The 25,611-nt window shown below is 48.7% G+C and overlaps 1 protein-coding gene across 1 annotated transcript in view; it reads right to left on the reverse strand.

Annotated features, from left to right (window-relative positions):
• LOC140395273 (calreticulin-like) overlaps nt 1-25,611 on the reverse strand; it is a 220,808-nt gene that overhangs the window by 58,662 nt on the left and 136,535 nt on the right. Inside the window, exon 11 of the mRNA XM_072482842.1 lies at nt 887-968. Within this exon, the coding sequence (XP_072338943.1) occupies nt 887-968 (82 nt within the window). The remainder of the gene's footprint in view (nt 1-886; nt 969-25,611) is intronic.

Below are 25,611 nucleotides of genomic sequence, written 5' to 3' on the forward strand. Positions count from 1 at the left end.
TATTGCTCCCTCAATCGTACTAGACCAGTCACCCTGCATCTCTTTTCGCTGTTGATGAAATTCCCCCATAATAAAGTCCATCAACTGCTCCACAGGCAATGTGGCTGATGGCAATGACCCTGCCCCCTCCACCATGTTTTCCAACGGTGCTGCGCCATGAGCATCCTCCAATTCCTGAGCCACAGCTCTCACCGACTTTTGGTGGGTCTAGTATCCCACCAAATTTCCACTCTGGGGGAGAAATACTACCCTCCTCTCACTTCATCCACAAAGGTCACCCATTAAATGGGCAGACAGGTGCAAAACCAACACCTCCAAGCAGGAGCCCCCTTGTGTGCGACCAATCAGACCATGGGGGCCACTGGAAGTCACGACAATTGATACTTGATCTTGATCACTTATTAATTTTAAAATTGAGACCAATAGATTTAAAAGAAAACTGTAACAATTAAGTGATTTGAGGCAAATGGAGTCGGGTTACTGATCAGCCATGGTCTCATTGAATGGGGGAAACGGGCAGCACGGTGGCGCAGTGGGTTAGCACTGTGGCCTCACGGCGCTGAGGTCCCAGGTTTGATCCCGGCTCTGGGTCACTGTCGGTGTGGAGTTTGCACATTCTCCTCGTGTTTCCCACAACCCAAAAACATGCAAGCTAGGTGAATTGGACACACAAAATTGCCCCTCGATTGAAAAAAATGAATTGGGTACTCTAAATTGATTTTTTTTAAAAAATTGAATGGGGGAAACAGGGTCAAGCAACTAAATGGTCGACTTCCTTTTCTACGTCCCTAACTACACCTATATGTTAGTTCCTGCACGTGACTGTGTCAACAGCTTGAACCTTTATGCACACTATGCCTTATGAACTAGTAAAATTTCACATTACCTGCATATATTAGCTTTTGCCCAGCAGCTGGAAAAGCATCACTTCCCTTCTCTGCTTCAATCTTTTCCTTCAGCGACTTTACCTGAAGGATAAATAACAGAAAGGAAGAAGTCAGTTTCAATGCTGCTCTGAACTTTCAAGGTTTGCAGTGTAACAGATTTTCTCAATTTTAATTTCAGCAGTCTATTAGAAACATGGATTTGATTTATTAACACAACATTGAAAGCCTGTGTGTTAAAGACAAGGAGGGGGGTTTCTCACTGCACATACTGCTCTAGGCCTTTTGTCAATTATCCAATGCCACAAGAGATACATTTTAAAAATATCATATTTGTGTCATTTGTATGCAACTTAATCTCTCACATTACTGGTGCTCATTGTATGAGAGAAAAGGCACAGTGGTTGTGTTCCACAGAAATATATTTAACAATACAATCATATTGCCAGTCAAAATGCCTTGATGTGAATAAGGGGAATTTACACCCAACCATTAAAACTATTGTCAATGCCACATAGTTTCCAAAAACACAAGACCAGAAACCAACGATGGATCCAACAGTCATGGGATTTGCTACAAAAATTTCCATCAAGATTCAGGCACTTTATGGTTTGATATTTTTCAAAAAGATGACTTAAATAATAATACTCTTTAGTATTGTTACATTTACACTGCAATGAAGTTACTGTGAATATCCCCGAGTCGCCACACTCCGGCGCCTGTTCGGGTACACAGAGATAATTCAGAATGTCCAATTCACCTAACAGCATATCTTTCATGGCTTGTGAGGGGGAAACCGGAGGACCTGGAGGAAACCCACGCAGACACGGAGAGAACGTGCAAACTCTGCAGACAGTGACCCAAGCCGGGAATCGAACTTGGGACCCTGACCCTGTGAAGCAACAGTGCCACCCTCAATAATGATATAAATACCATTTTAAACCATTTACAGCTTAACCTCTCTCCACACTCGCACATGAAACAATCGCAGGCTTTCATCAGCTGCGGTACATCTCTCTGGTGGCTTTATTGGCACTTCAACCCAGTACTCAGAATAACTGCACAGTCACAACAGTTTCAGAGCCTCCGGTTCAATTGTGAAATCTGACCCAAAAGGACAATCATGTCTAGCCAGTTCTACCCACCTCTGTTGACTACCATCAATGACTGTCAAACATTTAGGCTGTCTGGGTTGGTATGACAACCCAGACAAGGATAAAGAGCAGAAAAGGCTCGAATAGCTCCCATTTCTATATGCAAGATTTACCATTTCCACCCTCTCAATACATGCTCATCATAGTGTTCAACTCAGCAATATCCAGAAGCCTGAGACAAGAGAAGGATTAGAGGGGACATGAGGGAAAACATGAGGATGGTAGGCGTCTGGAATCCACTGCCTAAATTGGCAGTTGAAGCTGAAACACTCAACTCATTTAAAAGGTACCTGGATCTGCACCTGAATCTGCAATCCAATGGAACTGGTGCTGGAAAGTGGGATTAAAATGAGTGGTCAGTTTCTTTTCTCGGCTGGCACAGACATGATGGGCTGAATGTCCTCTTTTTGCACTGTAATTGTGTTATGGTTCTAACAGTATTTTTATTTAGTTTCTTCCGAATGCTTGCTCACCACACTTAAACTCGGCTTAAAACATTGAAGCGATTCAATTTATTTTGTTTGCAAGGAACTTTTTATCCACTATTTCAAAGCCATTATGCCATACACCAGAAAATTAAATACAGCAACAAGCCTGAAACTAAAGTAGGGTGCTTTTAATTCCACGTCACTCAACATTGCTCAAAATGTATCAAGAACATCAGAAAATATACTTTGCATGCAATGCATTTATCAGCATTTTATAGACCGGTCTAAAAATGACACTTGCCAACTAACCTGGCATGACCCACTTCCTGATTCTGAAGAGCAGAGAACAAACAATTTATAGCAGGTCAACCAAAAAGTTGCGGACAGAACACCTGCACATCTTCCATCGGAACGGAGGTCACTGCTGGTCAACCCACCGCAAGTATCAAATTCCTGTTTATTCCACAAATGCCTGGTCTCGCCAGCTTTTTATGTTTCGGTTTCAGATTTCCAGTATTTTATTTTACAAAGCAACTGGTCACAGTACCTGCAAGGTCCATCCTGTTATTACCACTCCTTCTTTATTCATCAATGATTTCTCAAACATAAATGCAAGTAGAAAAAGCAAAGCAAGTAGACTACTTTGCATTCAAATTAGGGAGAGAGATCAGACCATTATATTATGGCACTGTGTGGGTGCAGCATAAATTGGTCTATAATTACACATATCTTTTTATTTTAAAATGTGTTTTTGGGATGTGGCAATGCTACATAGATATTTTAAATATCACCCACAATCTGGGGAACTGGAGTCACATGCAGACAAGACCCGATTCCCTTACCGGAAGGCATCACTGAATGAACCAGTTCAGTTTTGCTAACAATCTTGCAGCTTTCATGACCATTTTCCTACTGCTGGTTCACTAACTACCAGAGTTACTGCATTTAATTTCATTTGCAATGGAAGTCTCAACCTCTACCTAGGACTACATACACCATAAGCAATTTGCTGCAAGACAAATATTTGATTAGCCAATCATTTATTCTACCTTCACTGGACTTAGCCCTTCATACTGCTCTCTTACTTTGCTGCTGTTAATCCTTTGTGGCCTGCTCCAGCACCACTGAACTGAACATATTTTTACCCATGTCAATTTTATTTTAGTTATAGTGAGATTTTTTTTACTCACTGAAAGCTTTCTAGTTCAATGGTGATCTTTCAGTGCCTATTCCAGCCCAAATTCAAGCACAAAATAGGTGTTATAAATCAGTGCGACACTTGAAACTTATCAACTTTTGGCAGCGTCGTATTGCTGTAAAATAGACTGCATTTTAGCCTTGGAGATCCACCCTGTCTGAGAAATCAGGTGCTCACAAAGATAATTGTGCTTGAAATCTTTAACAGTATACCGAAATCTTTAACAGTATACCGATTATGCAACATCTTAAATTTTTTATATGACACCATATGTGTCTATCCCAAGTGAGTTCACATTTGTGACCAGAAAATTCCACTGGTAACACAGGATTTCAGATGAAATCTGAAAAAAAGGTTGCTACTGAGCTGGCGATGTATTTTTCGCAAGTGTTTTGCTCTGGGTTACAGCACTGTACTTTCACCTCTAGCTGGAGGCAGATTGGTGGGAGAGTGACATCCTTCAATGGTCGTAATAATTAACACCGACCACAATCTGCCCATTCTCTCAATGGAGGGTTAGGGAGGGAATTCTAGAGCTTAGGAACAAGGCAGCTGAAAGCACGAACAGTGATGATGGAGCAGATTATAGACAGTATGACACACACAAAAAAATGGCTGTTACTTGTACTGCAGTGGGAAACAGCTGCAGTGGGATCATCATGTCAGCAGTTGACCAACAATTCACTCAGTGTTACACAACATTCCTTGCCCAAGAACACTGGGCTGAAGAGTTTTCTTCAGTTTGTCTTGCACTTTAACATGGTGTATGACAAGCAGCCCTCCAATTTTACATATCTATGGAGAAGTAGCTCATTTATTTCTAACTCAAGTCCCCCATAATTGTGAACCATGTATCAATGGGGCAAGATCGATGCTTACTAATGCGCGAACATCAATTACTCACCAACAAAACTACGACTTGAACATAGAGCAAGTACAATGGCTGACCAATAATCAAAACAATAAGAAATCAACAACTTGCATTTTAAAAGTACCTTCAATATTCAGAAAACATTCCAAGACTCGTCATAGAGAAAACATTATGCCAATAATATTTTGCAGCAGTGTTAGGTGGCTTGAAAGATTTGAAATTGTTTTTAAAAGGCAAGACTGAAGTTAAAAAGGGTGAAGAGGTTTAGGAGCAAAATCCTCTTCATAAAGGATACCAGAAATGTTGGAGAATGAAAGGTTTATTGAGAGGGAAATCAATATTAGTAGAGAAATGGTGCTGGGAAAATTGATGGGATTGAAGGTGGATACATCCCCATGGCCTGATAATCTGCATCCTAGAGTGCACTTTATACTGGAATATTTAGAAAGCACTGGCAGGATCAGTCAAAGTCAGCGGCTCTGGAAATAGTGGATACATTGGTGGTCATCTTCCAGGATTCCATAGACTCTGGAACAGTCCCTGCAGGTTGGAGGATAGCTAATGACACTCCAATATTTAAAAAGGAAGGTAGAGAGAAAACAGGGAATTTTTGGGCAGCACGGTAGCACAGTGGTTTGCACTGTTGTTTCACAGCATCAGAGTCCCAGGTTCGATTCCCGGCTTGGGTCACCTGTGCGGAGTCTGCACGTTCTCCCCATGTCTGTGTGGGTTTCCTCCGGGTGCTCCGGTTTCCTCCCACAATTCCCGAAAGACATGCATGTTAGGTGAATTGGACATTGAATTCTCCCTCCACGTACCCGAACAGGCGCCAGAATATGGCGACTAGGGACTTTTCACAGTAACTTCATTGCAGTGTTAATGTAAGCCTACTTGTGACAATAAAAATTATTAAATTAAAATTATAGACCAGTAAGCCAAACATCGATAATGGGATAAATTCTTGAATCCATTGTCAAGGACTTTATAGTGGAATATTTAGAAAGCACTGGCAGGATCAGTCAAAGTCAGCATGGGTTTATGATGGGGAAAGAAATCATGCTCGACAAATCTGTTGGAATTCCTTGAAGGTGTAACAAGTAAAGTTGACAAGGGGGAGCCAGTCGATGTGGTATATTTGGACTTTCAGAAGGCGTTTGACAAAGTCCCGCATAAGAGATTATTGTGCAAGATTAAAGCTCATGGGATTGGAGGAAGTGTATTGAGGTGGATAGAAAACTGGTTGGCAGAGAGCAAAGAGTAGGAATTAATGGGTCCTTTTCAAATTGGCAGGCTGTAACTAGTGGGGTGCCACAGGGATCGGTGCTGGGGTCCCAGCTATTCACAATATATACTATTGATTTGGATGAGGGAACAAAATATAACATCACAAAGTTTGCAGATGATACCAAGTTGGTTGGGATGGTGAACTGTGACGAGGATGCAAATATCCTATAGCATGATCTGGACAGGTTGGGCGAGTGGGGAAATCAATGACAGATGAAGTATAATTTGGATTATTCACTTTGGAAGCAAAAACAGGAAGGCAGATTACTATCTGAATGGTTGTAAATTGGGAGAGGGGAGTGTGCATTGGGACCTGGGTGTCCTTGTGCACCAGTCGCTGAATGTAAGCATGCAGGCGCAGCAGGTGGTAAAGAAAGCTAATGGTATGTTGGCCTCCATTGCGAGAAGTTTCAAATACAGGAGCAGAGATGTGTTGTTGCAATTATACAAGGCCTTGGTGAGGCCACACCTAGAGTATTGTGCGCCGTTTTGGTCTCCTTTTCTGAGGAGGGATGTTCTTGCTCTTGAGGGAGTGCAGCAAAGGTTTACCAGGCTGATTCCAGGAATGGCAGGACTGACATATGAGGATAGATTGACTCGGTTAGGATTGTTCTCGCTGGAGTTCAGAAGATTTTAAAATATATATATATTTATTCAAATTTTTCAACAAATTTTCAACAAACCCTCCCCCCCCCCCCCCAAAAAAAAAAACAAGAAGAAGAAAGAAAAAAAAACCAAGAACACAACAAGCAGAAATTATACATTGGATTCCCCTGTATACAATAACCCCCCATATAATATTTATAAACACAAATAGGGAAAAAAAATACCTTCACCCAAACGCCACCCCAAAAGAACCCCCCCCTCCCTTGGACTGCTGCTGCTGACCTCCGGCTAACGCTCTGCGAGATAGTCTAGGAACGGTTGCCACCGCCTGAGGAACCCTTGCACAGACCCTCGCAAGGCAAACTTTCTCCTCTCCAGCTTGATGAACCCTGCCATGTCATTGATCCAAGCTTCCACACAAGGGGGCTTTGCATCTTTCCAGAGTAACAAAATCCTCCGCCGGGCTCCCAGGGACGCAAAGGCCAGAATACCGGCCTCTTTCGCCTCCTACACTCCCGACTTGTCCGATACCCCAAATAATGCCAATCCCCAGCTCGGCTTGACCCGGGCGTTCACCACCTTGGACATAGTCCTCGTAAAACCCATCCAGTGCCGGGCACGACCAGAACATATGGACGTGATTTGCCGGGCTCCCCGAGCACCTCCCACATCTGTCCTCCACCCCAAAGAACCTACTCAACCTACCACTCACCATCACATATCAACCTCCATTATCCGCCACAATATTCAGTGCCTCGAATGACACCCGCTTCCCCACCAGTATTGCAACCCCTCTGTTCTTCGCATCCAGCCCTGAATGAAAGACCTACCCTACCCATCCCTTTCTCAGCCTAACGTGATCTGCCACCTTCAGACGTGTCTCCTGGAGCATAACCACATCTGCCTTCAGTCCCTTTAAGTGCGGAAACACCCAGGCCCTCTTGACCGGCCCGTTCAGGCCCCTCACATTCCAAGTTATCAGCCAGATCGGGGGGCTCTCTCCCCCCCCCCCCCCCCCCGCCAACTAGCCATCTCCTTTTCTAGGCCAGCCACGTGCCCGCGTCTCCCCCATGCTCCAGTCCCCCAGGCGGCGGACCCCGCCCCGACTACCTCTCCTACTTCCAGCTCCCCTTTGGCCAATGCAGCTTGGCGGCTCGTTGGCTTTGGGTCTCCTTGCCAGGACCCGATGAGCCCCATCTAGGGGCCTCGGGAAAGCTCCCGTGGCCATCAGCGAATTGAGCATCGTGCTCATATATGCCCCGGCATCGGGCCCCACCACTCCTTCATGGAGACCCAGAATCCGAAGATTCTTCCTCCTCGACCTATTCTCCAGGTCCTCAAATTTTTCCGCCCACCTCTTGTGCAGCGCCTCATGCGCCTCCACCTTCACCGCCAGAACCAGGGGTCACAGTCTGAGGATTCAGGGTAAACCATTTCGGACAGAGATGAGGAGACATTTCTTCACCCAAAGAGTGGTGAGCCTGTGGAATTCATTACCACAGGAAGTAGTTGATGCTAAAACATTGAATATATTCAAGAGCCGGCTAGATATTGCACTTGGCGCAAATGGGATCAAAGGTTATGGGGAGAAAGCAGGATTAGGCTATTGAGTTGGATGATCAGCCATTATCGTGATAAATGGCGGAGCAGGTTCAAAGGGCCAAAAGGCCTCCCCCTGCTCCTATCTTCTATGTATGTATCGGAGTGGTTGAAGGATCTACCAATGAAGAGGGCCGCACGGTAGCATTGCGGATAGCACAATTGCTTCACAGCTCCAGGGTCCCAGGTTCGATTCCAGCTTGGGTCACTGTCTGTGCGGAGTCTGCACATCCTCCCAGTGTGTGCGTGGGTTTCCTCCGGGTGCTCCGGTTTCCTCCCACAGTCCAAAGATGTGCAGGTTAGGTGGATTGGCCATGATAAATTGCCCTTAGTATCCAAAATTGCCTTTAGTGTTGGGTGGGGTTACTGGGTTATGGGTGGAGGTGTGGACCTTGGGTAGGGTGCACTTTCCAAGAGCCAGTGCGGATTCGATGGGCCGAATGGCCTCCTTCTGCACTGTAAATTCTATGATAAGAGGGAGACAGAATAAACTAGACGATAACAAGGGCACTCAAGGATACAAGAAGGGATGTCAGCAGACAATAAGTTAATTAAGAACCAGTGAGGATGAAAGTGATGTTTAAGTGGGTATCACTATGGATAAGGTGGTGCTTGCCAGAGCTTGAAAGATGGAAGGTTATGGAAGTTGAACACAGAAGACAGACGAGGTGAACTTGAGAAATGGGAATAAAGCCAGAGGCAGTGATGTTGTTATTGCACCCAAGCCTGGTAATGGACAAACGAAACAACATGGACAGGTTACATACTGTCTGGCTTTGCCTTGAATGAACAGTAAGGGAGACAAGTGCAAAGTCAATGGCAGGGCCAAATCAATGGTTTTCGGCTTTCTATTATTCTGAAGGAAATTTTGGTTCATTCAAGACAACGTTAGACAGGCAGTTCAACAGCACAAGGTAGGCACGGAACTCAAAGATGTGAAGGTACAGTTGGATGGTATCGTATGCATGTAGAGGATGATTCAAAGTTTACAGATATCACCAAAAAACAAAATGCAGGTAAGGAAAATAAGATGACTGAGGATAGATATTTGGAATACACCAAAGGTGACTGCTCAAGGAAAAGTAATTGATCCAGAAAACATCCTATAGCAAATTTACTGTAATTAAGTTGAATGAATTTTGCCTCATCAAAATTAAAATACTCATACTCCTCACCACTACTTAAATTACAATGATCAATAGGTTCCTCACCAAGTTAGTAAACTCACAAGCCTCAAGAGTTATTTCATCCGCAGCTCCCCTAAAATTAACTCTTCGCCACACATTTTGATCACTGAGCCCATGTCAGATCAACTGAATGCAGAGAAATCAGATCAGCTCGATCTCGCCCGCACCAAATTCATAAGAATTCCTACAGTGCAGGAAGTGATGCCGTCCATCAAGTCTGCACTGACCATCTGTAAGACCACCCCCACCTAACCAATGGGCACTAAGGGACATTTTAGCATGGCCAGTCCATCTAACTTGCATATATTTGGACTGTAGGAGGAAACCGGAGCACCCGGTAGAAACTTGCAGACCGGGGAGAATGTACAAATTCCATACAGACAGTGACAGGTCGGAATCAAACCCAGGCTCTTTGTGCTGTGAGGCAGCAGTGCTAACCAGTGTGCCCTCCACACTTGCACTTTTAGTAGGAGTAACTGGACAGCTGATATAAACAGAAACAATATCCAATTTACTCCATTCATAATCCAAAAGATGCTGAAGCCAAATGTACCACAGCTGCTTTACCAACCAAAAACAGAAGACATCAAGTGCCTCTCCTAACCAGAGTTCCCATATTAACATGAGCAGGCTGCAAATGTACACACACACGTCCACTTTCAGACTAATACAAGGCACTGAACCCTTTGTATCTAATACAGCAACAGACAGGAAGGGTTCAGTGCCCTTTTTTTATTTTTGCAAGGAGAGATTGAAGCATGTTGAAGCATCTTTATTTAAAAATGTCCAAAAATTTGAAAAGATCTCTGCAGAAGGACAAATGTGTAAAATATACTTAAATAATAACAAAGAAAGAGGTTATAAGAGTTTTGTTTTAAATGGATGGTGTTTAAAAGACAGGGGTGGGATTCTTCAATATCAGCGCGATGTCCGCTGATCGGCGCCAAAAGCGGCACGAATCAGTCCGGCATCGCGCCGCCCCAAAGGTGCGGAAGTCTCCGCATCTTGAGGGGCCGAGCCTTCACTTTGAGGGGCTAGGCCTGCGCCGGTCTGATTTCCACCCTGCCAGCTGGCGGGAAAGGTCTTTGGTGCCCCGCCAGCTGGCGAGAAACTGACTTTGCCGGGCGGCGCATCCCCGCGCATGCGCAGTGGAGGGGGTCTCTTCCGCCTCCGCCATAGTGGAGACCATGGCAAAGGCGGAAGGAAAAGAGTGCCCCCACGGCACAGGCCCGCCCGCGGATCGGTGGGCCCCGATCGCGGGCCAGGCCACCTTGGGGGCATCCCCCGGGGCCAGATCGCCCCGCGCCCCCCCCAGGACTCCGGAGCCCGCCCGCACCGCCTTGTCCCAAAGGTGGTTCAATCCACGCCAGCTGGCGTGGGGTGACAGCGGCGGGACTTCGACCCATCGTGGGCCGGAGAATCGTCGGGGGGGCCCGCCATCTGGCGCGGCGCGATTCCCGCCCCCGCCGAATATCCGGTGCTGGAGAATTCGGCAACCGGCAGGGGCGGGATTCACGTCAGCCCCCAGCGATTCTCCGACCCGGCGGGGGGGTCGGAGAATCCCGCCCAGGATTCCCAACCAGAAACAGAATTAGCGTTTTAAAAGCTTAATAGAATCCAAGTGGAGAATTACTTCAAGTAAAATTTTAAAAGAGCACGAGGAAAATGAAGCTTTTCCAAAAATCTGTAGAGGTGAAATGGACTCAATGGAATTTAATAACACATGAAGCCAATGATTTTAATTAACAGTGCACTTACTGCCTTCAAAGTTGATGCACTGTTGTATAACAGAGGAGATTAACCAGGGTGTTGCCTGGGCTGGAGCGTTTCAGCTATCAAGAGAGACTAATTAGGCTGGGATTGTTTTCTTGAAGCAGAGAAAGCGGAGGGGGGACGACTGGATTGAGGTGTATGAAATTATGAGGGGCTTTGGAAGGTACTTTTCCCCTGAGCAGAGATGTCAATAACTAGGAGGCATAGGTTTACGTTAAGGGGCAAGAGGTTTAGAGGAGATGTGAGGAAACAAACAAATTTTCACAAAGAGGGTGGTAGGAATCTGGAACTCACTGCCTGATAGAGTGGAAGAGGCGGGAACCCTCACAACATTGTAGTATTTAGATGAGCACTTGAAATGCCATAGCATACACGGCTACATGCCAAGTGCTGGAAAATAGGATTAGAGTAGAGTAGGTGCTTGTCGGCCAGCGATGGCACGATGGGCTGAAGGGCCTCTTTCCATGCTGTAAAAATTCTACAACCCTCTGACTAACTTTTTTTTAAAACAAAAAAGTATTCACCAGCATGAAAATAGTCTCAGAACCAAAATGTTGATGCCAAATTTATCCTTCAAATGAATCTAAGCAATTACTTTGCTTGCAGAACAGGACAGCTCCATGTAAAAGGCTGGAACAAAACAGTATGCATGGGTTTACTGCCACTACCCTACATTTTCCCAATCAGTTGCCAACAGTCCCTTTATGACACAAGGAATTTTAGACCTCTAGAAAGCTTGCTAAGAATCACTTTCCTTGCATTTCACTATTTGCAGCAGAGATACTGAACAATCTGCTACCAAATTTTTCACAACTCTCTAAAAGTAAAGGTATGTTTCTTACTACTGGAGTCTCTCCTCAGCAGGGATCAACAGTAAGTAAACATTCCATGGCATCAAACCAACACATGGCACTATTAAAGTTCTTGTATCGAATTATTCTAATAATGCAATGTCATGAACACAATCGTTGTGAGTCAAAGGTGTTTGGTGGTATCAGCATAACAAACATCCTGTAGCATTTCAACTGATTATGATACTTTTTGGGAAATACTAACATGTCAGGGTCCAGTCACCTGTGAAAAAACCCTCAGCTGTACAATGTGCAAATTGGACAGAATAGTGAAACCATACAGTGCAGAAATTTGCAACACACTGTTACAATTTCCCATATCAATAATACAATTACTTGGTAAATCTGTGGTAAAGTAGACATCATAGATTTTCCCAGGCAAATTCATCAGGAGTGACAACTCCTTCAAGAAGCCTCCTCAGCACAAAAATGTTAAAAATTACAATTGCAACCCAATCTGAAAGTTCAGCCCTCGCTTGACAACTATAGAATGCAGTTTACAACGCTGACAAGCAAGCCCTCATATTTATAGTCTGAACTCGCACCCTGGTGTCTATTATTGTATTTTTACAATATCAAAATCTCTATTAGATTCTAGCCTGTAACACACTCTTGGGCATCCAATGTACTCAATATTTATCCCTCAACTAAGATAACCAAGAACAGATCATCTGGCCATTACCTCATCACCATTTGTGGGAATGCACGCACAAATTGGCTGCCATGTTTCCTACATTACAACAGTAACTTCAGCATTTATTTTGTAGAACATTGTGTTTGAAGTGTCCTCAATGTAATAAAACATCCCAAAGAACTTCACGTATAAAACAAAATATGACAATGAGTCATATAAGGAGATAAAATGGCAGATAATCAAAAACTTGGACAAAGAGATCGGTTGTAAAGGAAGAAAGCAAGATAGAGAAGCTGAGAGACATTGGAAAGGAATACCAGACAAGGGCAGTACGGTGGCGCAATGAGTAGTACTGCAGCTTCATGGCGCCGAGATCCCAGGTTCGACCCCGGCTCTGGGTCACTGTCTGTGTGGAGTTTGCACATTCTCCCAGTGTTTGCGTGGGTTTCGCCCCCACAACCCAAAGATGTGCAGGGTAGGTGGACTGGCCATGCTAAATTGCCTCTTAATTGGAAAAAATGAATTGGGTAGTCAAAAAAAAAAAAAAAAAATCTTAAAAAGCGGCGTGGAAGAGATTGGAGATGGCGTTCTGCAAAGGAACCAGCCTACAAGCAATGGTGACGGCGCCGTTGCCGTTCTCCCCGAAGAAATACATCACAAGTCCAGTGGTGGTGGCAACACTAAAAATTTGGGGGCAGTGGAGACGACATAGAGGAAGGACGGGAGCCTCGGTGCGGTCCCCGATAAGAAATAACCATAGGTTTGTCCCGGGGAGAATGGATGGGGGATTTGGAGCATGGCAGAGAGCTGGGGTTGTGCAACTGAGAGATCTGTTCGTAGACGGGACGTTTGCAAGTCTGGGAGCGTTGAAGGAAAAATATGGGTTGCCCCAAGGGAATGAATTTCGATACATGCAACTGAGGGCTTTTGCGAGGCAGCAGGTGAGGAAATTCCCGCAGCTCCCGATGCAGGAGATTCAAGATAGAGTGATCTCGGGGACATGGGTGGGGGATGGTAGGGTGTCGGATATATACAGGGAAATGAGGGACGAGGGGGAGATCATGGTGGATGAGCTGAAGGGGAAATGGGAAGAAGAGCTGGGGGAAGGGATTGAGGAGGGGCTGTGGGCTGATGCCCTACGTAAGGTAAACCCGTCGTCCTCGTGCGCCAGGCTAAGCCTGATACAATTCAAGGTTTTACACAGGGCGCATATGACCAGAGCAAGGCTCAGTAAATTTTTCGGGGTAGAGGATAGGTGTGGGAGATGCTCGAGAAGCCCAGCAAACCACACCCACATGTTTTGGTCATGTCCGGCACTGCAGGGGTTCTGGGTGGGGGTGGCAAAGGTGCTTTTGAAGGTGGTGGGGGTCCAGGTCGAGCCAGGCTGGGGGTTGGCTATATTCGGGGTTGCAGAAGAGCCGGGAGTGCAGGAGGCGAAAGAGGCTGATGTCTTGGCCTTTGCGTCCCTAGTAGCCCGGCGAAGGATATTGCTTATGTGGAAAGAAGCCAAACCCCCGGGCGTGGAGACCTGGATAAATGACATGGCAGAGTTTATAAAACTAGAACGGATAAAGTTCGCACTAAGGGGTTCGGCTCAAGGGTTCACCAGGCGGTGGCAACCGTTCATTGACTACCTCGCAGAACGATAAAGGAAATGGGAAGGTAACAGCAGCAACGGGGGGGGGGGGGGGGTCCTCAGGGGTGTTTTTGTATAGATATTTGTATTAGGCTATGTATATTGGATTGTTTCATTTTATTGTTGGAGAGTTATTATTTTTGATATGGCAGTTGCCATTTAGTTTATATATATATATATTACTTATTTGTTAAAAACAGCCACTGTTATTTATACTGTTTTATTGTTGTAAAAAGGAATACCTTTGTATTGTTTTGTTTGGCCAAAAAATTTGAATAAAATATATATATTTTTTAAAAATCTTAAAAAAGGAATTCCAGAGCTTAGGGCCCAGGCAATTAAAGGCACGGCCACCGTGGTGGAGCAGGCAAAAGTATGGATGCTGGAAGGATCAGAAGGAGAAGAGTTGATTTCTCAGAGGGTTGATGGATTGGAGGATATTACAGAGAAAGGAGAGGGCGAGACAATTGATGAATCTGAAAACAAAGATGAGAATTAAAACCAAAGAGTTGCTCAATCGGGAATCAACTGATGGAAGTAAGGACACAAAATATACTTTTGAATAACCACAAGTTTATAGAGGATAGAAAGGGAGAGGTTGGTTTGCAGTAAATTAGAATAGCCAATTCTAGCTGACGAGCTGAGGCAAGGGTTGATTGATGCTTGAAGTAGAAATAGAAGTAGAAATAAGTAGTCTTAGTCATTTCATGTGACTGGAAGCTTATCTTGGAGCAAAAAAATAAGACCAAGGTTGTGGCCAAGAGGAGATCGGGCTTTACAGAGTGAAGGCTGCCCTCTTTAAGAAGGGGGTGAAGTTTGAATGCTGTACCAGGCCCCCCTCTGGGTGACCTGCAATGGTCAGGAACACTATTTTGGGATGCTGGAGGAAGCGATGAAGTTTGAGAGAGACAATGGACTGGCAGGCAGACAGTGAAATTTGGAGAGGTCTTTAGGAAGGTTTCTGTCCCTCTGTCCGGGGAGGCTGGTTTTATTTGGGAGGGAGGGGGGGGGTCCCCCTTTGTTTCTTTGTTCTTGAGGGGGTTTGTTTTCTCTCTTGGGGGTAGGGGTTGTTGGAGGGTTTGTTGGGGCAGGGTTGTGGGTGAGTGCATGGGGCTCTGCTCGTTTTTTTTCCCCCCTCTGGGGGCCATTGTCCTTTATTCTTCTGTAGGGGTTTTGGTTTTTTTTTTTCTTTTGGTCTTTGAATGTTGATGTTGTTTGCACCAAGATAGTGTTTGAACTTACGGGTGCGGCGATGACCAGCTGAGTCGCACGTTTCGGCAGCTCCCGGTGAAACGGACTTTTGGGCTCTTGATAGGAGCCCCAACGGCAATTTTGACGGCTAAAAACACTGTGCGGTAAACCAGAAGAGAATCCCCCCTGGATACGGATGAAAAAAGGAGGAGAAAGTGGCCGGATTGCAGTGGATCCTTTAGAACAGCGGCAAGGAAGGCAAGCAAAAACCAAGATGGCGTCGGAAGGTGGCAGTTTAACATGGGGCCCTGAACAACAAGAGTTCTTGAAATGCTGTGTGGAAGAGCTCAAAAAGGAAATGAAGAAAGAGCTGTTGGCCCCGATACTACAGGCGATCGAAGGGCTAAAGGAGGAACAAAAGACCCAGGAGCGGGAGCTTCGGGTCGTGAAGGCAAAGGCAGCCGAGAATGAGGACGACATACAGGGCCTGGTGGTGAAGACGGAGACGCATGAGGCACATCAGAAATGATGTGTGGAAAGGTTGGAGGCACTGGAGAACAACGCAAGGAGGAACAACCTGAGGATTCTTGGTCTTCCTGAAGGTGCGGAGGGAGCGGACGTTGGGGCATATGTGAGCACGATGCTGCACTCGTTAATGGGAGCGGAGGCCCCGGCGGGTCCGTTGGAGGTGGAGGGAGCATACCGAGTGATGGCGCGAGGACCGAGAGCAGGAGAAATTCCCAGAGCCATAGTGGTGAGATTCCTCCGTTTTAAAGGATAGAGAAATGGTCCTTAGATGGGCAAAGAAAACCCGGAGCAGTAAATGGGAGAACGCGGTGATCCGCGTTTATCAAGACTGGAGTGCGGAGGTGGCGAGGAGGAGGACGAGCTTTAATCGGGCCAAGGCGGTGCTTCATAAAAAGAAGATAAAATTTGGAATGCTGCAACCGGCAAGACTGTGGGTCACATATCGAGGGAGGCACCACTACTTTGAGACGGCGGATGAAGCGTGGACTTTTATTGTGGAAGAAAAACTGGAATGAGCGGGTTATTAAAAAGAACGTTTGAACAAAGTGGTGGGGCGAATAGGGGGGTTAAAAAGGGGGGAAAGAGGAGTTTTATGTACTAATCCTGCGATGTGGTAACTTTTCTCTCTTCCACAGGTGGTAATGGGGGGAGGAGGGGAGGTGGAGGAGATGGGACGTTGGCCATTGGGGGCGGGGCCAAGGGAGAAGCGCGGGCTTGGTTCCCGCGCTATGATAATCATGGCGGGAATAGAGAAGCAGGAAGGAGGGGGCGTCGCACGGTGCGAGCCGAGGTCACGGGGGGAAGCCGAGGTCGGCCAGAGTTTGCTGACTTCTGGGAGCAACATGGGGGGAGTAATTACGCTAGCGGGGGATCTAGCGGGGGTGGGGGGGGGGGGGGGGTGGGGGGGGTGGAATTACTGGGTTGCTGCTGCTGGGGAGAGGGGGGAGCTGGTATGGGAGGGGATAGGCGGGGGGGGGGGGCACCGCCTGGGGGAGATACAGCTGCGTGTGAACCGGGTGAGGAGCTGGAAAAAGGGGATGGCTAATCGACAAGGGGATGGGTAGGAAGCCCCCCAACCCGGCTGATCACGTGGAACGTGAGAGGGCTGAACGGGCCGATAAAGAGGGTACGGTTACTCGCACACCTTAAGAAACTTAAGGCAGATGTGGTTATGTTACAGGAAACGCACCTGAAACTGATAGACCAGGTTAGGCTACGCAAAGGATGGGTGGGACAGGTGTTCCATTCGGGGCTAGATGCGAAAAACAGGGGGGTGGCTATATTAGTGGGGAAGCGGGTAATGTTCGAGGCAAAGACTATAGTGGCGGATAACCAGGGCAGATACGTGATGGTGAGTGGCAAACTACAGGGGGAGACGGTGGTTTTGGTAAACGTATATGCCCCGAACTGGGATGATGCCAATTTTATGAGGCGGATGCTAGGACGCATTCCGGACCTAGAGATGGGAAAGCTGATAATGGGGGGAGATTTTAATACGGTGTTGGAACCAGGGCTGGATAGGTCGAAGTCCAGGACTGGAAGGAGGCCGGCAGCAGCCAAGGTACTTAAAGATTTTATGGAGCAGATGGGAGGTGTAGACCCGTGGAGATTTAGCAGACCTAGGAGTAAGGAGTTCTCGTTTTTCTCCTATGTCCATAAAGTCTACTCGCGAATAGACTTTTTTGTGCTGGGAAGGGCGTTGATCCCGAAGGTGAGGGGAACGGAGTATACGGCTATAGCCATTTCGGATCACGCTCCACACTGGGTAGACTTGGAGATAGGGGAGGAAACAGGAGGGCGCCCACCCTGGAGAATGGACATGGGACTAATGGCAGATGAGGGGGTGTGTCTAAGGGTGAGGGGGTGCATTGAAAAGTACTTGGAACTCAATGATAATGGGGAGGTCCAGGTGGGAGTAGTCTGGGAGGCGCTGAAGGCGGTGGTTAGAGGGGAGCTGATATCAATAAGGGCACATAAAGGGAAGCAGGAGAGTAAGGAACGGGAGCGGTTGCTGCAAGAACTTTTGAGGGTGGACAGACAATATGCGGAAGCACCGGAGGAGGGACTGTACAGGGAAAGGCAAAGGCTACATGTAGAATTTGACTTGCTGACTACAGGCACTGCAGAGGCACAACGGAGGAAGGCACAGGGTGTACAGTACGAATATGGGGAGAAGGCGAGCAGGTTGCTGGCACACCAATTGAGGAAAAGGGGAGCAGCGAGGGAAATAGGGGGAGTGAGGGATGAGGAAGGAGAGATGGAGCGGGGAGCGGAGAGAGTGAATGGAGTGTTCAAGACATTTTACAAAAAATTATATGAAGCTCAACCCCCGGATGGGAGGGAGAGAATGATGGGCTTTTTGGATCGGCTGGAAATTCCCAAGGTGGAAGAGCAGGAAAGGGTGGGACTGGGAGCACAGATCGAGGTAGAAGAAGTGGTGAAAGGAATTAGGAGCATGCAGGCGGGAAAGGCCCCGGGACTGGATGGATTCCCAGTCGAATTCTATAGAAAATATGTGGACTTGCTCGCCCCGGTATTGACGAGGACCTTTAATGAGGCAAAGGAAAGGGGACAACTGCCCCCGACTATGTCTTAAGCAACGATATCGCTTCTCTAAAAGAAGGAAAAGGACCCGCTACAATGTGGGTCCTATAGATCTATTTCCCTCCTAAATGTAGATGCCAAGATCCTGGCCAAGGTAATGGCAATGAGAATAGAGGAATGTGTCCCGGGGGTGGTCCAAGAGGACCAAACTGGGTTTGTGAAGGGAAGACAGCTGAACACGAATATACGGAGGCTGTTAGGGGTAATGATGATGCCCCCACCAGAGGGGGAAACGGAGATAGTAGTGGCGATGGATGCCGAGAAAGCATTTGATAGAGTGGAGTGGGATTATTTGTGGGAGGTGTTGAGGAGATTTGGTTTTGGAGAGGGGTATGTTAGATGGGTGCAGCTGTTGTACAGGGCCCCGATGGCGAGCGTGGTCACGAATGGACGGGGATCTGCATATTTTCGGCTCCATAGAGGGACAAGGCAGGGATGCCCTCTGTCCCCATTATTGTTTGCACTGGCGATTGAGCCCCTGGCGATAGCGTTGAGGGGTTCCAAGAATTGGAGGGGAGTACTTAGAGGAGAAGAACATCGGGTATCTTTGTATGCGGACGATTTGTTACTATATGTGGCAGACCCGGCGGAGGGGATGCCAGAAATAATGCGGATACTTGGGGAGTTTGGGGATTTTTCAGGGTATAAATTGAACATGGGGAAAAGTGAGTTGTTTGTGGTGCATCCAGGGGAGCAGAGTAGAGAAATAGAGGACCTACCGTTGAGGAAGGTAACAAGGGACTTTCGTTACCTGGGGATCCAGATAGCCAAGAATTGGGGCAAATTGCATAGGTTAAATTTAACGCGGTTGGTGGAACAAATGGAGGAGGATTTCAAGAGATGGGATATGGTATCCCTGTCACTGGCAGGGAGGGTGCAGGCAGTTAAGATGGTGGTCCTCCCGAGATTCCTCTTTGTGTTTCAGTGCCTCCCGGTGGTGATCACGAAGGCTTTTTTTTAAAAAAAGGATTGAAAAGAGCATCATGGGTTTTGTGTGGGCCGGGAAGACCCCGAGAGTGAGGAAGGGATTCTTGCAGCGTAGCAGGGATAGGGGGGGGCTGGCACTACCGAGCCTAAGTGAGTATTATTGGGCCGCTAATATTTCAATGGTGAGTAAGTGGATGGGAGGAGGAGGGGGGAGCGGCGTGGAAGAGATTAGAGAGGGCGTCCTGTAGGGGGACTAGCCTACAGGCTATGGTGACAGCCCCATTGCCGTTCTCACCGAGGAACTACACCACAAGCCCGGTGGTGGTGGCTACACTGAAGATTTGGGGACAGTTGGGACGGCATAGGGGAAAGAATGGAGCCTTGGGGGGGTCCCCGATAAGAAACAACCATAGGTTTGCCCCGGGGGGAATGGATGGGGGATATGGAATGTGGCAAAGAGCAGGAATAACGCAACTGAAAGATCTGTTTGTGGATGGGAAGTTCGCGAGTCTGGGAGCGCTGACCGAGAAATATGGGTTGCCCCAAGGGAATGCATTCAGGTATATGCAACTGAGGGCTTTTGCGAGGCAACAGGTGAGGGAATTCCCGCAGCTCCCGACACAAGAAGTGCAGGACAGAGTGCTCTCAAAGACATGGGTGGGGGATGGTAAGGTATCAGATATATATAGGGAAATGAGGGAAGAAGGGGAGACTATGGTAGATGAACTAAAAGGGAAATGGGAAGAAGAGCTGGTGGAGGAGATCGAGGGGGGGCTGTGGGCAGATGCCCTAAGCAGGGTAAATTCGTCGTCCTCGTGTGCCAGGCTAAGCCTGATTCAGTTTAAGGTATTACACAGGGCGCATATGACTGGAGCACGGCTCAGTAAATTATTTGGGGTGGAGGATAGGTGTGCGAGGTGCTCGAGAAGCCCAGCGAATCATACCCATATGTTTTGGTCATGCCCGGCACTACAGGGGTTTTGGATGGGGGTGACAAAGGTGCTTTCAAAAGTAGTGGGGGTCCGGGTCGAACCAAGCTGGGGGTTGGCTATATTTGGGGTTGCACAAGAACCAGGAGTGCAGGAGGCGAGAGAGGCCAATGTTTTGGCCTTTGCGTCTCTAGTAGCCCGGCGCAGGATATTGCTAATGTGGAAAGAAGCCAAGCCCCCGGGGGTGGAGACCTGGATAAATGACATGGCAGGGTTTATAAAGCTAGAGCGGATTAAGTTCGTTCTAAGGGGGTCGGATTAAGTTCGTTCTAAGGGGGTCGGCTCAAGGGTTCACCGGGCGGTGGCAACCGTTCGTCGAATACCTCGCAGAAAGATAGATGGAATGGAAAAAAGAAGGCAGCAGCTGCAGCCCAGGATTGGGGGGGGGGGGGGGAGGAGAAAGAGAGAGAGAGAGAGAGAGAGAGGGGGGGGCAGAGGAACCAGAAGGTCTCTCAGGGTTCTTAATATATACTGTATAATATGTATAGGTCGTTGCTACAGATAATTATATATTGGACTGTTAAATTATATTTTTGGAGAGTGTTACTTGTGATAAGGCAGTTGCCAATTAGGGTTAGTTTTCATTTTTGTTATTTATTATTTATTCATTTTCTGTTTATAAAATAGGTCATTGTTATTTGTGTTGTTATAATATTGTGTAAAGGATGCACAATGTACTGTGTTGGCTGACCAAAAATTTTCAATAAAATATTTTATTTAAAAAAAGATAGTGTTTGAGCGGGGTGGAGTGGGGGGTTGGAAATCAGTGGGGGGGGGGGGTGAAATTAATGGGGGGGCTGCCAGGCTAGCTGGACAGGCTAGTTCATGGAGGTGCAGTGGGGGGTGAGCAGGTGGGCGGAATGTTGATGGGTGTTGGGATTGTTGATTTGTTTGGGGGGGGGGGGGGGGGGTTGAAATATGGTATGAGTGGGGTTGATGACAGTGGACATCCAAGGGTGGGCCTGATGACCATGCCGATCACATGGAATGTGAGAGGGTTCAATGGGCTGGTTAAGAGGGCTCGCGTGTTCGTGCATTTGAGGAGCTTCAAGGCGGATGTGGCATCTTGCAGGAGATACACCTGAAGATTGGAGATCAAACGAGGCTCAAGAAAGGGTGGGTAGGGCAGGTCTTGCATTCAGGATTGGATTTGAAGACGAGGGGGTGGCGGTCTTGATAAATAAATGGGTAGCTTTTGAAATGGGGAACATAGTGACTTCCGCTTGCGGCTATGTGGAGCTAAGTCGCACATTCGGCAGCTCCCGCAGAAACAGACTTTTGGGCTCTTTTCAGGGCCCCCAACGGCACTTTTTCGATGTTTCCCGGTGTGGGAAGGAGCCTACAACAGCTCCCTGTCAGTATATGGCTTCAACTAGGAGCGGGCGACAAAAAAGGTGATGGTGGACCCGAAGAAGGTACGAGGGAAGGACAAAATGGCGGCGGGCGGAGACCAGGCAGCGTGGATGCAGTGGGCGGAAGAGCAGCAGGAGGGTATCCAGCGCTGCTTCAGAGAGATTAAAACAGACCTGCTAGAGCCGATGAAGGCGTCGATTGTTAAGCTGCTGGAGACACAGACGGCCCAGGGAGTGGCGATCCACGAGGCTCAACAAAATTTCTCTGACAATGAGGACGAGATCTTAGGCCTGGCGGTAAAGGTGGAGGCGCACGAGGCGCTCCACAAGAAATGGCAGGAGCGGTTCGAGGAGATGGAGAATCGGTCGAGGAGGAAGAATCTGCGGATTCTGGGCCTCCCGGAGGGGCTGGATGTGGGGGCCTATGTGGTCACCATGTTGAACTCGCTAATGGGAGCGGGGTCCTTCCAGGGGCCCCTGGAGCGGGAAGTGGCCCATAGAGTGCTGGAGAGGAGGCCCAAGGCTAACGAGCCTCTGCGGGCGGTGCTTGTGAGGTTCCATCGGTTCGTCGATCGCGAGTGTGTGCTCAGGTGGGCCAAGAAGGAGAGCAGCAGGTGGGAGAACGCGGAGGTTCGGATATATCAGGACTGGAGTGCGGAGGTGGCGAAGAGGAGGGCGGGGTACAATCGGACGAAGGCGGCGCTGCACAGGAAGGTGGTGAAGTTTGGCATGTTGCAGCCGGCGCGACTGTGGATTACCTACAAGGACCGGCACCATTATTTTGAGTCTCCGGAGGAGGCGTGGGCCTTTGTTCAGGCCGAGAAGTTGGACACAGATTGAGGGTTGGGACGGGCGATTGGGGACTACGGTTGATATGCTATGTTTATTTTTGTTTCGAGGGGGCGGGGCCTTTGTATTGCTCCGGGTTTCTTTTTCTTTGTGTTTTTTCTCTTTTGGGTCGGTGAGGGCGGCTGGGGCGCGTTGGGCACTGTTTTTGTTGGGTTGGTCAGGGGGGCTCTTGGAGGTGAGATGGGGCCTTGCGGGGGAAGAGGAGGCCCGAGTCAGGGGTGAGGGGACCGGACCTGTAAAAGGAGCTGTGTCAGAGGTGGCGGGGCCTGGTAGGAGGAAAGCGCGGGCCTTTTCCCGCGCTGAAGACTGGAGGGGGTGGGGAAGCGAGGGTTGTTTCCCGCGCTTAGAACACAAGGGGGAGGGGGAGAGCCTATGGATGGGGACGGGAGAGGAGGGTGTGCCACACAATGGGAGGAGTCGAAGGAGGAGTGGCCGGGGTCAGCAGGAGTCAGCTGACTTGCGGAAGTCAGGGGGGGGAGGGGCGGAGAAAGAGTGTGGTGCGGAGTGGAGCTGGCATCAATGGGGTCTTCAGGGACTTCTACGAGGAATTGTACCGATCCGAGCCCCCAAGGGAGGGAGGGAGGGATGGGCCGCTTCCTGGACCAATTGAGGCTTCCAAAGGTAGAAGAGGGACTGGTGGCGGGATTGGGGGCCCCGATTGGGCTGTAGGAGCTGATCAATGGGATAGGAAGCATGCAGGCGGGGAAGGCACCGGGGCCAGACGGTTTCCCGGTCGAATTCTATAAAAGAAAATATGGACCTCTTGGGCACACTGTTAGTTAGGACCTTCAATGAGGCGGGAGGGGGGGGGGCTTTGCCCCCGACGATGTCCCGGGCACGGATCTCCTTGATCCTGAAGCGGGACAAGGATCCCCTGCAGTGTAGGGTCTTACAGACCCATTTCCTTGCTAAATGTAGATGCCAAGGTGCTGGCGAAGGTCTTAGCCACGAGGATTGAGGATTGTGCGCCGCAGATCATCCATGAAGACCAGACGGGGTTTGTGAAGGGGAGGCAGTTGAACGCGAAGGGGCAGAGGTTTTTGAACGTTATCATGATGCCGGCGAGGGAGGGGGAGGCAGAGATAGTGGTGGCGATGGACGCTGAGAAAGCCTTCGATTGGGTCGAGTGGGGGTACCTGTGGGAGGTGCTGAAGAGGTTCGGGTTTGGGGAGGGGTTTGTCAGGTGGGTTAGGCTGTTGTACGAGGTCCCGATGGCGAGTGTGGCCACAAACAGGAGGAGGTCCGAGTACTTTCAGTTGCACCGAGGGACGAGACAGGGGTGTCCCTTATCCCCCCTGCTCTTCGCACTGGCGATTGAACCCCTGGCTGTGGCACTGAGGAAGTCAAGGAACTGGGGGGGGTTGGTGCGTGGTGGGGAGGAGCATAGGGTGTCACTTTATGTGGACGACCTGCTGCTGTATGTGGCGGACCCGGTGAGAGGAATGCCGGAGGTAATGAGGATTCTTTGGGAATTCGGGGACTTTTCGGGGTACAAGCTCAATATGGGGAAGAGCGAGCTGTTCGTAGTTCATCTATGGGACCAGGGGAGGGGGATTGGTGAGCTCCCACTAAAAAAGGCAGGGAGGAGCTTCAGGTATCTGGGAGTCCAGGAGCTGGGGGGGCCCTGCATAGGCTTAATTTTACAAGGCTGGTAAATGTTGAGGGTGAGCAAAAAAACTGCCGGAAAAAAAAAACAGCTGAAGGTCCGTCGGGGAGTGGAAAGGTCACCGCGGGGTCAACAAGGAAAATGGAGGCTGGAGCACCAGGGAAGGCCGCACTGCTTACGGTTGAAGAAATAACTAAGGTGATGGCTGCGGAATTTGAAAAGCAGTTGGCGCAGATTGCGAAATGCATGGAGACGGTGAGGAAGGAGATGAGGGAGGTTTTGAGTGTGCTGGTGGAGGAGGCGGTTTCCCCGGTGAGGACGGAGGTGGCGAGCGCAGTGGCGGAGGTGCGAGAGCAAAGGGAGGCGCTGAAGGAAGTGGAGGAGACGTTATTGCAGCACGGTGATCAACTTGCCTCGATGGGGAAAGAGATGCGGAAGGTGATGGATACAAACAAGGATCTGCGAGGACAAATGGAAGAACTGGAAAACAGATCCAGGCGACAGAATTTGAGGATTGTGGGGCTGCCCGAAGGAGTTGAAGGACCGAAGCCGACTGAGTATTTTGCCGCGATGCTGGCAAAACTATTGGGGGAGGGGGAGGATCCCTCCCGATACGAACTGGATCGGGCTCATCGGTAGTGGAGGCCTGTACCAAAGGCGAGTGAGCCGCCAAGGGCAGTGATTCTGTGCTTCCGTAGGTACAGTGTGAAGGAGAAGGTCCTGAGCTGGGCCAAGCAGAAGCGGGTAGTGCAGTGGGCTGGAGCTGGTATACGTATATGCCAGGACTTTACGGTGGAGCTGGCAAGGAGGCGGGCTGCCTTCAACCGGGTGAAGAGGGCACTGTACATTAGCAAGGTGCGGTGCGGCATTGTATATCCAGTGAAGCTGAGGGTGACTTACAAGCTCAGGGACTTTTATTTTGGAACGACGGAAGCAGCGGATGAGTTTGCGAAAGCAGAAGGACTGTGGCAGAACTGACAAATTGAGGAATGGCCATGTGCCGATGTAACCTCATGACTGTATTTTCTTCTTTTTTGTATCACTGCGCGCGGGTGTAGAGACTAAAGGAGCCAATGTGGTATATATTTGGACAAGGGAAGGGACGGGACTTCACTCGAAATGAGGGTTCTTTGGGGTGTAGGTGGATATGCGGGGTGTGTGTGCTAAAAGGGGATCTTTGGGCTTTCCTAGGGCCGGGCAAGGGGGAAAGGGACCCGGGCGGGGGCCTCCACGCTGGCCGGTTTAAGCCGGCCAGTGAACGGGAGTGGGGTGGGGGGAGGGGCTGCGGCCATCGGAGCCTGGCAGAACAGGGTCCAAGTGGTCTAGCCGGGGTGGAAAGTTGGGGGGAAGGAACAGAGGTTGGGAAGAGGAGTTTTACAAGAGGCAATGGACGGGAGGAGCTGGAGACCTGGGGTGGTGGTTGGGGGCTGTGTAAGATTAAGGGTGACTACGGGTAATCC

This window comes from Scyliorhinus torazame, chromosome 18 (genome assembly GCF_047496885.1).
Source record: "Scyliorhinus torazame isolate Kashiwa2021f chromosome 18, sScyTor2.1, whole genome shotgun sequence".
In the NCBI taxonomy this organism is placed as follows: domain Eukaryota; kingdom Metazoa; phylum Chordata; class Chondrichthyes; order Carcharhiniformes; family Scyliorhinidae; genus Scyliorhinus; species Scyliorhinus torazame.